Genomic DNA, 15,184 nt, shown 5'->3' with positions numbered 1-15,184 from the left:
TCCGCAAAGGCAATGATACTATCTAGTCAAAAATCATGGAGTTTGTGCAATACTTGTTAGGTGGCAGTAGCTGGAAGAGTTGGGGTGGGGGGGGGGGGGGGGGGCTGTCTATGATTTGCCAGGAATCCTAGACAATGTCAAAGGAAGAACATTCAAACCTAGAGAATTTTTTCGAGTTATTTGAGATTCTGTCGACAATTGCCAGGAAGCTAAATCTCAACAGATTAGGGTAATGCTCCAGAGAATGGCAGTTTTGCACCTTATTTTATACATGACAATAAAGAGAAGATGCAAGTGCAATACATGAAATCCACTGATGATAGATTGGGGAGGTGGGAGAAAAAAAGCAGGGGATTGGATGAAAGGTAAAATGATAGACACATCTTTTACACAGATAGGTACAGGATAGTTAATAGTCAACAATTAACAATAACAATGAGAGGATTTCTGTTCTCTGGCCTGGTGAACTGGTTGTATCCTGAGGAGTCTGGAAAAGGGGGAGTTACCTTGACATTCCAAAGGAATGTTATCCTGGATGCAAAACAATTGACAGGTTTTGTTAAGGTCAAGATAGACCTTTGTCTGGGAAGATTTTGCCTAGGACATGACAACCTGCCATAAACTGCTTTTAGTTTAAAAGTTTTAAATTCAGACCATCTTTTGTGGTTACCTTAGGTCAAGCATGTCAAACTCACAGCCCACAGGCCGCATGCAGCCCACGAGTATTTTTGCGGCCCAACCAATATAACGGTATGTAAGAAACGTTTTAATAAAAATTTTGTAACTTAATTTTTACAATATCCTGTTATACATTATTAATAACAAACTACAATGTTCGCTAATGACTGATTACTGTAATTGTTTGCATTCATTTCCCTTACACGCCTTATGTGCAGGTGCACCATTTCTCTCCACTAATATCAGCAGTGAATCTTTTAGCAGCCAATTGCCACGTCATTAGTCTTGGACTGACTTGTTTGGTCTTTGCAACAGGAAATATTTCGCTTTCGGAAAACAAGAAAAATAGGTTTATTTGTATTACGCTTATTATTTTGTGCAGTTGTTCAGTGTCCGATAAGTTAGTGTATAAGAAAAAATATTAGTTTTTATTAAAATGTTCTATTATTTTAATGATTACTCATTTAAGTCCTTTGTATTCAACATGTCTCTATCGAAATAAACCTAGGTTTCTATGAAAATTGAAGCTTTTGCTTATTTTTCAGCCTAGATAAACTTAAACCTTATTTGGCCCGTGTTAGCCTTTGAGTTTGACATGCTTTCTTTAGGTCTCTGAGTTTGCAAGGCCGTTATGCAAGCATTCCCTGAACTTCTCAGATTAGCATGTGGCTCCATTTTGTCCACGACAGACAATATATCAGGATAGTCATTATGCAACAACAAAAATCAACCAACAAAAACATTGCCTATTTTGAGTAACACCAGAACAGAGGTTCTCAAAGTAATGTCCCTAAACCTAATATCAGTATCACCTGGGAACTTGTTAAAAATGTACATTATTTAGCCCCCTTTGGGACCTGCTGAATGAGAAACTCCTGGGTAGAGCCCAGAAGTCTATTTTGTAATGAGCCCTCCAGAGAATTCTGAGAGAACAAACAAGTTAGAGAACAGGGATTTTGTTCTCCCACTGCTTTTATATCACCTCTAGGAAAGGATCCATTCACACAATAGGACACCTTGGTAAATGCTAGTACAATCCATAAATGCATGAAGTGGCGTTCTGAGTGGCATGGCTCTCCAAAAAACTCTATATGGCTGAGAAAGTATCACTTTGTACACAATTACTCCAATTATGATGTTCAATTTGCTCAACTGTTGGCTCCTCAGTGATCCTAATGTTTAAAATATTCTAACCAAGTCCAAGAACATGTAAATATTCTAACCAAATTAAAGCATTAACATTATAATCACTCAGGAAGTCACTACTGCCTCCAAAACTAAAAAGGTCAGAAACTATTAAAAGAATCACTTCGTGTGAGATGTACTTTTTCTCATTACATTAAAAAAGATATGTAGCCCTGGCCGGCTTGGCTCAGTGGATAGAGCGTCAGCCTGCAGACTGAAGGGTCCCAGGTTCAATTCTGGCCAAGGGCACAAGCCTGGGTTGTGGGCTTGATCCCCAGTGAGGGCGTGCAGGAGGCAGGCGATCAATGATTCTCTCTCATAATTGATGTTTCTATCTCTCTCTCCTTCTCCAATCCTCTTTGAAATCAATAAAGAAATATATATATTTTTAAAAAGATATGTAAATCTAACCAATGTCTCACATATACCAATTGACATTATCTAATAATCTGCATATGCCCTGGGTGGAATTATTCTGGCAAAATATACAATGAAATAAAATGTTCTCTATTTTCACATATGATAATATGGATAATTTTTAAAAAATAAACCTAATTAAGCACAGAAAATGTTACTCATCATGATAAGGACTGTTTACACAGTTCTTTTAAAACCCAAAAACATACTTAAAAATCTCAAATTTACAAAAGTCCATCTGAGTGACAATTTACATAAAAGATAAAACAAGGAAGACTATGTCTTAGAGATCCAGTCATAGATATAACATAAAACATAGTAAACCACTGTGGCTATTCATTTAAGAGTCTGATATTACCTTAAATACATATATTTTCTACCTTAAATTGAGATGTATAATAAAAATGTGAAGTTTGAATCTATACTGACAACTTCAGAGCTAGAAACTAATTTTAGTATAAATATCAAGTCAAAATCTTCAACACTACAGATGACACACTTACTTATACAGAGCATTTAATAAGTATATGGTCCACTTACATTACTATTGACCTTTGTACTTAATACAAAAACATTTAACTATACTTTTTTATTTTTTTTTATACTTTTTTAAAAATAAGGAAAATTGAATAGAAAAACGTCATATATTCAAACTAATTACACTTCTTTTTTTACCTAAGCCTACTATTTTGAGTCTTAATTTTGAGAGAGAAGTGCCTTACATGAAATTTAGGTGACTGTATTTTATGAAAAAGAACTGAAATTTTATTTACATGCATAAGCAGAATACCATCTCTTCTAAAATTCAATGCTTTAACTCAGAGACAAATTAAACAGTAATGTTAACTTAAGATTTTTAAATGAACATAGTCAACAAAATATAGTATCTGTTGCAGAGGAAAGAGGTGCTGGTATTTAGTAATTTGAGCAATAAAACAATATACTCGAAAAAAATTTTTTAAGATGGGAATTATGAACTTCAGCTAGATTACTTTAAGGGATGAAGTATCCTCCACCTAGAATATATAAGCTTGTCTTATTGATAAGGAAAATTAAATATCATAAAACAAAGAAAGTTGAGACTGCTAATTCTACCAGGTGAATAAAAATATAATCGAATAATGCCCGGCCAGCTTGGCACAGAGGCTGAGCGTGGACCTATGAACCAGAACATCACGGTTCAATTCCCAGTCAGGGCATAGGCCAAGGTTGCAGGCTCAATCCCCAGTGTGGAGCATGCAAGAAGCAGTGGATCAATGACTCTCTCTAATCATTGATGCTTTTATCTCTCTCTCTCTCTCTCTCCCCCTTCCTCTCTGAAATAAATAAAAATATATTTAAAAAATATATATATATAATTGAATAAGAAGTTTCAACCAAAAGGAAGCCCTAGATATTTATAATCTAAACATGCTTTTATAGAGAAAGACAGGTGGTCAAAAAATATTCCCAAAATAACATAGCACTCTGAATGGGCCTTTAAATATTTACTCTTTTAAGATTCAAATGTCAGCAATTAATACTGTTATAAGTAATCAAAGAAACAAATAAAAAATTAAGTATTTTCCCCACATTTAGAAGACAGTGCTTTTGACAAAAAAAGGGCTAGTAAAGTATATAATACATAAAATGCATATTTTAAAGATCAGATATTATAAAAATCATGGAATTCTTTACTATTTCCCCAGAGTGACATTCCATAAATTGTATGACCACATTCAATTGGGAAACTGTATGCATACTTCATTTTACACAACTGGAAAAAACAATATGTAAAGTGAGCACATTAAAATTACTTTTTAAATTTAGCAATAAAAGATAGTGTAAAGAAAATACTGTTCTTGTTATGTATAAAAGTACTGTTTATTTTACTTAATCATTATTTCTTTACCATGAGATAAGCTTGAAACTTACTTTGAAATAGTAAGGCCACCGTCTAAGAATATCTGTCTATGAAATAATCACAGGAAAACATTTACATCTAGGAGTTAGGTATGTGGGTGTTTACTAGCTTATTCTTGAAATTGTGACTTTTTACATCATCATTACCCTCTCAAATTTCAGGAATGTATTTTAACATATTATTAGCTATTGTAACAAAACTCTTCACACACAAAAAAACATAAATACCACAAGTACTCCCTAAGAAATTCCCCGTTATTTTTAAAAAAACAAAAAAGTTTAGTACCTTTTATTTTGGACTAGTCCCATTTGTCACTAAATTTCAAACCTTTTAAAGGTTTAAGCGTACATTTGATCACATTATTTCATAAAATATTTCCTTTCAATCACACATTTATGTTCTTTTTCTCATTCAGAATCTACGTTGTAATTATCAACCTAACCCTCATTTTCAATTAGTTAACTACTGATTATTCACAGTAACATTTAGCAATTATAGACTTTAAACATAAACACAAAGTTACTGAAATATTCAAGTATGCTTCTGATTAAAACATGAAGGTGTTTCAATTAGTATTTGAGAAACAAGATTTCAGTTACTGTCCTTATTGATAATTTCTATTAAATCACAATTCCAACTAAACAATAATTTCTTCCCTAATATTACTGATATTGTAGAGTTTAAAAAAACAAATATTTAATCTGTTCCAATGAACACTCAGCACTTATTTAAATAGAAAAATCCAAAAACTCAAGGAAGAATAACCAATTAAGCTTTATGAAATATAAGTAAACATAGAGTCCTTCAAATACTGTAGCTCAAGAAAATTAATGCATTTATTTTCATAATAAACAAAAACAGGGAAATCCTAAGAAAATACATTGCTGAAATAAAGCAATCAGAAAAATGAGTGTTCCTTTATTTTGTGCATATTAATTACACATTAACAGTATATGAAATCTAAATCCTGCAGACTTTAAACCCAGTGTTTCAAATCATGGCACAAAACATAATACTGTGATATTATAATACTAAAATTGTTTCATATTACCATTTTACGGAAATAATTATGGTAGCATATATGAACAAACTTACATTTATTTTTATATCTACCACTTTTAAGCAAATACCATTGAAATATATTCACTGGTATACTAATTCACAAGAAAAATATTGACTGATCCAGCCATAGGTTAACTCTATGGGAACACTAAAAACTGAATAGCTAGGAGTTCACAGATGCTCCACTTGACTGTCTCCCAGAAGCTGACTGTTCCCAGGGTAAACTTGGTTAAATACTGGAACAAGGATTTTCTTGATGCAGGGAAAAAGCTGTGCAGAACTCTTTTCTTGGAGCCAGAGCTGAGCCGGACACTAGAATGTTCAGCAGATTTGCACGTCTTTGTGCACTGGCTTTCAAATGTTCTTGAATGAATCTTATAGAATTCCACAGCCTTGGCCAAAGATAGCTTGGTATTAACATCAAAGGATAAAGTTTTCCCCAATATCAATTCTGCTTTGAAACAAAATACAAAGCTAAAAATTACTTAAGAATTATATTTAAAAAAAAAACCACACATGTTGGGAAAGGTATGAGGTGCAATATATATTACTTTAAAATTATAGCTAATGTTTAAACTCCTCACACTGCAATTAAGATACAAATTAAAACAAATCCCACTCCCTGCTAATATATATTCATGGAAAACAGCAATGAGAATAATCTTTATTATTTTACAATCTCCATGACTGCCAAAAACAAAAGCCTGTATTGGTGCAAATTTTAGAAAATAATTCCACCCACACTGTTGTATCTAAAAAATAGTACATAAGAACATTTTAACTGGCACAAAAGAAGTTATCTCAGTTACACTTCACACCCAACTGCGTTTATGCAAGATTTTAAATTAACCAAATTTATTTCTTTCCAAAGTATGCCCTCCAGCAAAAACAGAAACTATGCAAAAATAAAAGGTAGTATTTACATGCTGTTCATTTTATACTAGTGCATTATTCTTCCAAAAGAAATGCTAAAGCATGATATAGTAACACTGAAAAGTTATGAGGAAAAAATATGCTGTGATCAATGGCTAATGTGTCAGATTTGCAGTTTAATTTAAAGATATGTTCCTTACATGCAATTTTAAAACAAGCATGGCGAAAACACAAAATTTTAAACACAGCAAAGGCTTTTTTTTGGAATAAAAATTATAATGTCATAAAATGTTTTCCCCTAATATTGAAAATCAAAATTCAAATTACATATCCAATAATAGAGAGATGTATTATGATTCCAATGACTCTAGCCATTCTCAAGTTAATTCTGTTTTTTAAAATTAAACTTGTATTCCTTGGAGACAAACACACCTAGCCCGTCAGACAAATTTTAATGGAGACTTACCAACTCTAGGAAAATATTTACAACACTGCAGAGTCAACCATCTTTAATACTTTTAGAAACTAACCTTCTCAAGAAATGTCTCATTTCTTATAAATCACACAGTAAATCCTCATTTAGTATACAATCTAACAGTATTGTTTAATTTTAAAGAAAATTTAAAGGGTAAGATCTAGATATTGACACCAAATGGGAGGAAAGATAAAAAATGAAAAATACACAAACATTATATCATAAGCAAAAGAGATTTGCCTTCAAACAGGTTTTTTTCCAAGACTGAAAAGATTTATTTGAAAAAATCAGCACAGGACAAAGGTATCCTTAAGATTCCTCTTGGAATATCTGAATATTCAGATTCTATATGAAATCTGACAGCAACTCTAGTTTCACAGAACATGAATGGTTTACACAAATGTAAACTCCCAGGCCAGACCCCTTATTAACATTACCTTTCACTAGCTGCTATCTTCAGTGCTACTTGCACAAACTAAAAACCAGGAAATCCATTTTCAATTTTAGATGGATGGGATTAGTTAAAGCAACCAAAGTATTACTGTTACAGCCAAGTTTAGCAAAACTGTAAGAGAATACCAGTAATAACATTTGTAAATTATCCAAAATGATTTCTTTATTGAAGTAACTACATAGATTTCAACAGTACTATGGGATATTTATATTTAGCTAAAGTCACAAACACATTTTAACATTCACAATGATGAGCATCAGCATTACCATTCTAATCTACAAAGCTCATGAATAAAGAAAAATACAAAAACCTCGTTTTACAAAGAAATACTTCAACATCTGCATACATTAACAATAAAACCATTCTTCCAAGGTAACAGGTTAAGTGTAAAGGCATACCACTGAATTTTTTTTTTCTCTAAATAGGAATGAAAGAATGTTTAATATCTACGACGCTTATTAGGGCCTTCAAAGTTGCCTGCTTGGCTTCCTCTACCAAAACCACCAGGACCACCACTAACAGGACCTACACCACTCATGGGTGCTTGAGAGGTTTCAGAACCTGTTCTACTACCCATAGGTGATCCCATCTGTGATGGTGGTCCTTGGGGAAATCTATCATTGTGCTAGAATACAACACAATAAATATGAAGTCCATTTGGAACACGCCAAATATAAGTGACAAGAAAAATTGGCAAATCCCAAGTAGTGGTGTCATGAAGTTCAGCAGAAAGTCCAGCAGAATCAGGATCACACATAGAAGGAAGAAAGGAGCAATTTAATTAGTTACTATGTTTAAAAAAAACAAAACATCTGAAGAGTTACATACTGCTATATAATGCCCCAATTTCATGAAGAACAAACTGATTTTAATGGAGCAAATGCCATCCTAAAAACCTCTTATCAATATTATAGTACTATTCTGGTACATTTTTTTAAAAAAAGTTTATATTGCATGTAACTGTGATGCATAAAAAATACTTTTTAAAAAAAACAGCAGAGATAAAACTGAGGAGTAGCATCATATTCAGAAAGTAAAAAGTTATGAAATCTTTTGAGATGTTTTTTGCAAAGACTATTATTGAGAAAATAAAGTTTTTTAAAAACAACAATTTATTGGACATCTGAATCTTAGTTAGAAAAATTTCACAGTAATAACCACATATATTAATTTCAAAAGTTGAACAGACTCAAAACTCCAGTGTGAAAAAGACCAAAGACAATATTTAAATAAAGTATACAATTTCAGAGGAAGGGGTGGAAAAATTGGCCACTTATAGCGCTTCAAAATTACTACTAATGATTATGTTGCTACACAAAAATTTAAACAAGGTGTTGCAAGCTTTTACTAGCTTTCAAACATTTTACTCTAAAATAAAGCCTTCCACTGAAGTTAATACACTAATTACATTGAACGCCATCCATTCATAAAGATATGACAGCACTGCCTCTTTATCTCTTTACACTCATTTTAAAAAACACTGTTAGCATGTCTAATTTCTCCAAATTCATAAAAGATAGCAGTTAAAGTAAATAAATTTTAAAATGGTAAAATACTGCATCCACCAATTCTAAGACACACATCCACTTTTAACACCTCTGAGACCAGGAAGGAGTTACAGCTGATGGCATGTCTGAGTTTAATTTGCAGTGCTTTTTCTTTCTTAGCAGCAATGGCAACTTAAGATTTTTGTAGTGGTTTTAAAACTAAATTTCCTTTTCAAAATATACGGTCAACCAATTTTCCATTTCTAAATGGTACTTAGAACAACCATGAACAAAAAATAAATGAGAAAATGTTTAATATAAAGCCTCATTTAAACAGTGATAGACTTTGAGGCAAATGAAACAGATATTAAGTCTTGCTACTGATATTCAAATGTAAGAATTATTACTGAAAAACATTTTTATAATAATGCACACAAAGATATCTTCACACTCTCAAACCAAGACATAAAACTGTCTACTTTTAACTTAGTAACTCATGTAATTAGTAATTCTACAATGTAAGTTTAAAATTTTAAACTTATGTTTACAAAAAACTGTTTTCACACGTATTGGAGTTTTGTCCCCCACCAAAGGTAAGGAGTCCACACAGGAAAAGAACACAATCATAAAGTACTTGAATGCTGGTAAGAGGTGGATACAAATTGAAAGCACTGTAAAAGCAAATGTAACATATGTGTTTGCTACATACCTAAGTACAAAGCATGCCATGGGTGGTAATCAAAACTCTCTCAAGATACTTAAAAATTGCCTCATAATCAACATATAACTTCACAAGATTGCTTTTTCTTCATTGCATATTAATATTTACTGCCAAAACAAATGCTAAATTATCTTAAGTGTGAAGTTACCTTTGGAGCATAAGTATGTATTATTGAAAATAATCAAAATAATGTTTCTGATACATTACCACTGCTCCATTATCTGGCATCATTGGAGTTCCCATATTTGCAGCTCCTTCTGGTCCCATGGCAGGACCAGGACCCATTGGTGGGCCAGGTATAGTTCCTCTGTTGTTCATATTCATACCCATCATTGGAGGAGGACCTTGGTTACCAGCAGGTGCTGGGCTAAACCCATCTACGCAAAACAATCTATACTTAGAGCTGTCCTATCTTAGTTCAATAAACATTAAAAATGTAACAACACTTAGGCAATGTATATAGATGACATCATCAAAATCATTTTCCTTCTCTGAGAATGGGACACTCAGCTAAACTACTCTGTAACAGAGTATTACCTACACTAATAGAATTTTTTCATTCTAAAAACAAAAGTATATAAAACATATGAGACAACTATCAATTACTTAAGGACATTTGAAACTGTAAAAGCTTAAGAATTTTTAAATGAAGTCAGTATGATTTCTATGGTTTGCTTTTTAACCAAATACTCCCTTTACATGGTAGCTAAGCTCTACCAGTTCAAATGAAAAGTAGATTAGCATTTTGAAAACCACTTAATATTTTTAGTCATGACTAAAAATGTTATGTAAATTGCATTAAGTTGTGAGAGAATCCATTCCCTTCAATATATTATGTTCACTATAACTAACTAACTAGTTAATGAACATCTCCAAAAAGTAAGAGGTACTGTTTTTTAACTTTATGTAGAAATATGTGATCTAAACAAATTGAAATGATTCTCAACATGACAAAGCTTATTTTTAAAAGCCACTGCAACCAAATACAGATATATTATTACATTAGCTTTTTAAATTTTTTAACACGCTGAAATTCTTCAAATGGGAACAAACTCTTTCATAAGAAAGTCGAAAACTACAATAGTGTTTGAGCTATAATACCACATTTATAAGGGCCTCAAACACAGCATTTTTAGGTACCTTCCACAATTTATTTTTAAATTTTTAAAGTACTGATATATTTATCACTAAAAATTCATAATAAAGATTGTCTCAGCCTGGCTGTGATGGATTAAGTGTCATCTCAAGGACCAAGAAATCCAGGGTTCACTTCCCAGTCAGGGCACATGTCCTGGTGGGTTCAATGCCCAGTAGGGGGCATGCAGGAGGCAGCCAATCAATGAGTCTCTCATTGATGTTTATATATATTTATCTCTCTCTCCCTCTCTTGAAATCAATAAAAATATTTTTTTTTAATTTTAAAAAATTGACTTTAACTTTGAGTTTTCTTCTACTATTTCATTATGTAGGTCAATTTTATAACATCCTGAATTCAGTTTCTCAAAAACACATTATAACATGAGTTGAAGTTTTCATTAAAACCGACAACTCTACATGGCTAAGCACAAGGAACAGCTGCGAGAGAAAAGTCTTATTCCTTTATCTGTCCCTGACAACACACTATTGCTCTTTCTGAACCCAATCTTCAGGAATCTACCAACTTCATAGGGAAGGAATTATTTCCTTAATCCATAAATTGTCTTCCTGATGAATCGATAACTAAGAAATTTATATTCCTTAGCAGTTATAAACAAAAAATTTTACTAGACTTCCAATACATCACTCACAATGGAAATGAAAAAGAGTGAAGACATGAATCTGGGAGGAATCAATCTGACCTCAACTTTTGCAAAAACAACAGGTCATAGATTAGGGTGGGTTTTTTTTTAATAGAACAGAATTGTTACATCTAATTTATGAGATTCAAATATAACTATGCTACTATCGGTATAGTAAAATAACTAAAAAATAATATTTCCAACTATCAATAGTTGAATTGTCTTATTTTTAGCAATCATGTCTTCTACCACACATACGTAATTAAACTGAATTTAACAAAATCTAAGCCCTGGCCAGTGTACTAGAAACTCTGTTGGAGTATCGTCCCGTGCACCTAAGGGTCTTGGGCTCGATTCCGGATCAGGGCACACATCCAGGTTGCAGGTTTGATCCCTGATCAGGGCACATGCTGGGAGCAGCCTATGGATGTTTCTTTCCAACATAAATGTCTCTCTCTCTCTCAAATCAGTTTTGTAAAAACTACATAGAGTACATATTCAAAAAATGAAAAATCTAAGACTCTGGCCAGTTAGCTCAGTTGGTTAGAGCATCAGCCCAATATGCCAAGGCTATGGGTTCAATCCCCAGTCGGGGCACATACAAGAATTAATGAATGAATGAATGCATAACTAAGTGGAACAACAAACCAGTTTCTTTCTCTTTCTCTTTCTCGCTTTCTCTTCCTCTTCCTTCCTCTCTCTCTCTACTTTCAAAAAAATAAAATTAAAAAAAATTTAAAGATCTAAGAAATGTTAGAATTATCTGATCCCATGAAAACCAGTTTTATAACCTATTTTCCACTTAGTATGTACACTGGTAAACACACCAGAAAAATCTATTGACACATTCCATCAATGTAACTTGACAGGATGTGAACTGACACCAGCAACAAAACTATATAATGATACATAACCCAGTAAATCATTAGGATAAAGTGTCATGTTAAATAAAATGTAAAGAGGAGAAAATTACATGGATTAGACTTCAGGAAGTTGAGTAAATGCTCAAATGTAAATATGGTTCTCTGGTAAATAAAATGCCATAAAATTTGTGATTCTCTTAAATTCCTAACTATATAAGGAATCTAAAGGCACGGTTTCATATTTCTTCTGATAAAGTTGCTAACAGAACAGTCAGAATGTTTTTGTGTCCTTGGCAACATCAGATATACTTCAAGTTTGGTTATGATATTGACAATCTAATAATTAAAATGGCATTTCAAACTGCCTACAATCCATAAAATCACACTTATATTCTTAAAACCACCTGGACCAACCCACAATTTACTTTGAAATAGACATAAATACTGAACTACTTGTACTTATTATATATATATATAACTGTGTTTCATAATTTACAATTAATTTACTCTGATTATTTTGTGTATCGATTGTATTAACTCACAATGAAGTTCATTATGGGTAAGGGCAATGTTTCATGCTTACTTTGCATGCCAGAGATTCTCAGTTACTACTTTAGTAGGTAAGAAAAGTAACAAAGTGAACAGCAATAAACGATTTCAGATCATCTAATTGGCAGTGGCAGAGAAACTGCCAAGAGAGGGAGAAAGGAAGCCGATAATGGAAAATACTTATATCACACATTAGAGGCTTTAAGATTTTATTCCATATACTACGTAATCTAAGTACAATTTGGATTTGTTCAGTGGGTGTGCATGCTATGCATATTGAAATGTTAAGGTAATATAATTTTTACAACAATATGTACCTGCGTGTTATGTAAAGATTTATATAACTTTTAAATGCGTAACACTTCCAAGTTAACATGAAAAACTTCCACACTTACTTTTCCCTAGCTTATGTACTCAGTGCTATTTCCCTAAAAACATAGTTATAAGCCAACAAATATTAAAGATGTTATTAACATAGGCATTTTCTTAAAAACTTTACATCAACTCTTGCCCTGGCCGGTGTGGCTCAGTTGGTTGAGTGTTGACTCATGCACCAAATGGTCACCGTTTGACTCCCGTCAGGGCACATGCCAGGGCTAAGGGCTTGATCCCCAGTAGGCTGCATACAAGAGGCAGCCAGTAAATGTTTCTCACATGGATGTTTCTCTCTTTTCCTCTCTCTCTAACATCAATAAAAACATAATTTAAAACACACACATACACACAACTATATCAACTCTAAAGTTATATATTAACCTAAATGTGTAAGACATCTCATTTCCTTCATAGTCATAAATGTCTCCACAGAGCATGTTTCTGTGCACAATACTGTAGGTTACGGCAAAATATTAAACACTTAGTAAAATAAATAAAAATAGCTACACAACACAAAAGGTTACCTTAAAATAGAAATTTCTAAAATACTCCCCAAAAGTTTAGATGCTCTACAACTCAAAAACTACCAAATTTCCAAAGTAAAAAGGTTAAAGACGTGAAATTTGATTTTTGAAATATTATACCATGCAATTAACTGAACAAGTTTCATATTGTATCAAAACCTGGTTACAGGTATTTTTCATTAAGTCTATTAAAAGATAATACAGCCCAACTGGTGTGCCGCACTGGTTAAGCGTCGACCCATGAACCAAGAGGTAGGTTACTGGTTCGATTCCAGGTCAGGGCACGTGCCCAAGTTGCAGCTTGATCCCCACTAAGGGGTGTGTAGGAGGCAGCCAATTGATGTTTATCTCTTTTCAATGTTTCCATCTTTCTATCCTTCTCCCTTCCTCTCTAAAAAAAATATAAAAACATATTTAATAAACAAACAAAAGATACTGCCTATTTTAGCCTTCAAATAAACAAAATGAAAAAATTCTCCCTAGGCATATATTTTTAAATATACTTATATCTTTTAATTTCATAAATGTAAGAGATTTCATCATTAAAATGTTGATTCCAAACTTTAGTTTGTTACTGACATGTAGATACCACAAATAGCATATACCGTTGCCCAAAGAATTACAAATAAGTTATAGAAGCCTTTGCTTCCAATCCCTACCTCCCATGTTTATTGCTCCACGGGGACCCATATCACCCATTCTCATTTCCTGTTCTCTCTGTAAGTAAACATAGTTATCACAGTCAACCTATCGATCTTATCACATTTCCCATCTAAATCAAAAAGAAAAGAATAAATTGGGACAGCACTTTCCATTAAAGAATGTTAATTTTCCAACACCTCTTACTTAATAAGAGCACTGAAAAGAAACTTCAGTCTCCCAGGCTTAACATACTACAATGTTTAAAGCACCCAGTTTATAATGCTAGATTATAAATAAGTCAGATTACATGAAATTTACCAGAGAATATTTTTAATGTTTTTATTCCATAGATCAAAGACACATCCCTAGATTTTTTTTTTAAATCTCGTAATAATAACCCCCAGGGCCAATTATTTTTTCCTCCCAGATCACTAAAGTCTTCAAACAGAAATGACTGTTACCACTTTTATATTCAAACACATTCATACATACAATAAAAACAGCTGTGGGACACTAAGCTAAAAATAGTTATAGATTATTTTTACTTCTGAAATACTGGAATTCATCCTTGCCTTTTTATTCAAGTATTCAAGCATTATTTTACCCAAGACCAATATAATACAGGGTTACCATAAAAGTCTCCAAAAACACAAGCAATTATTGAATACTCTCAATGTAACACTCCCTTCCTTCATTAGAACAGTGTTTTTATTTGGAAACCTAAATAGAAGTGGTATTGCACAGTTGGCAAGTTATGAAACAAAATGCTCTTGAGGTGAACACAAAAGGTCATATAAATGTATAAAATATGTAAAACATACTACATTTGGCAAAATAACTCAACATATAATTGCAATTTGCACTATTATTTGATCATCTTTTCCAATATCAGACAAATGTGTTAAAGGTAGTGATCCTAAAAAACATGCTCAGACAAAAGTAACAATGTCTGAATCTAAAGAAAGCATAATTTTTCTACTTTTAAAATTAATTTTAGCCCTGTGCGTCAACCTATGAACCAGGAGATCATAGTTCTATTCCCAGTCAGGATATATGCCCAGGTTGTGGGCTCGATCCCCAGTACGGGGCATGGAGGAGGCTGCCGATCAATGTGTCTCTCACATCAATGTTTCTATCTTTCCCTCTCTCTTCCACTCTCCCTAAAAATCAATGGAAATATATCCTTGGGTGAGGATTA

At 32.8% G+C, this 15,184-nt stretch overlaps 1 protein-coding gene across 2 annotated transcripts in view; it reads right to left on the bottom strand.

Moving 5' to 3' along the window:
- Window positions 1-5,001: 5,001 nt before the first annotated feature.
- PSPC1 (paraspeckle component 1) overlaps window positions 5,002-15,184 on the bottom strand; it is an 82,523-nt gene continuing 72,340 nt past the window's right edge. Inside the window, exons 7-9 of one of the 2 annotated variants that reach the window (XM_059684159.1) lie at window positions 14,004-14,061; window positions 9,463-9,632; window positions 5,002-7,672 (exon numbers count right to left, since the gene is read on the bottom strand). In XM_059684159.1, the coding sequence (XP_059540142.1) occupies window positions 7,487-7,672; window positions 9,463-9,632; window positions 14,004-14,061 (414 nt within the window). In that variant the 3' untranslated portion in view covers window positions 5,002-7,486. The remainder of the gene's footprint in view (window positions 7,673-9,462; window positions 9,633-14,003; window positions 14,062-15,184) is intronic. The other variant, XM_059684161.1, reaches the window with a different exon arrangement.

This window comes from Myotis daubentonii, chromosome 2 (assembly GCF_963259705.1).
Source record: "Myotis daubentonii chromosome 2, mMyoDau2.1, whole genome shotgun sequence".
NCBI classification, from domain to species: domain Eukaryota; kingdom Metazoa; phylum Chordata; class Mammalia; order Chiroptera; family Vespertilionidae; genus Myotis; species Myotis daubentonii.
Note: the sequence above shows the minus strand (reverse complement) of the source record. Positions and strands in the feature narration are given on the sequence as shown.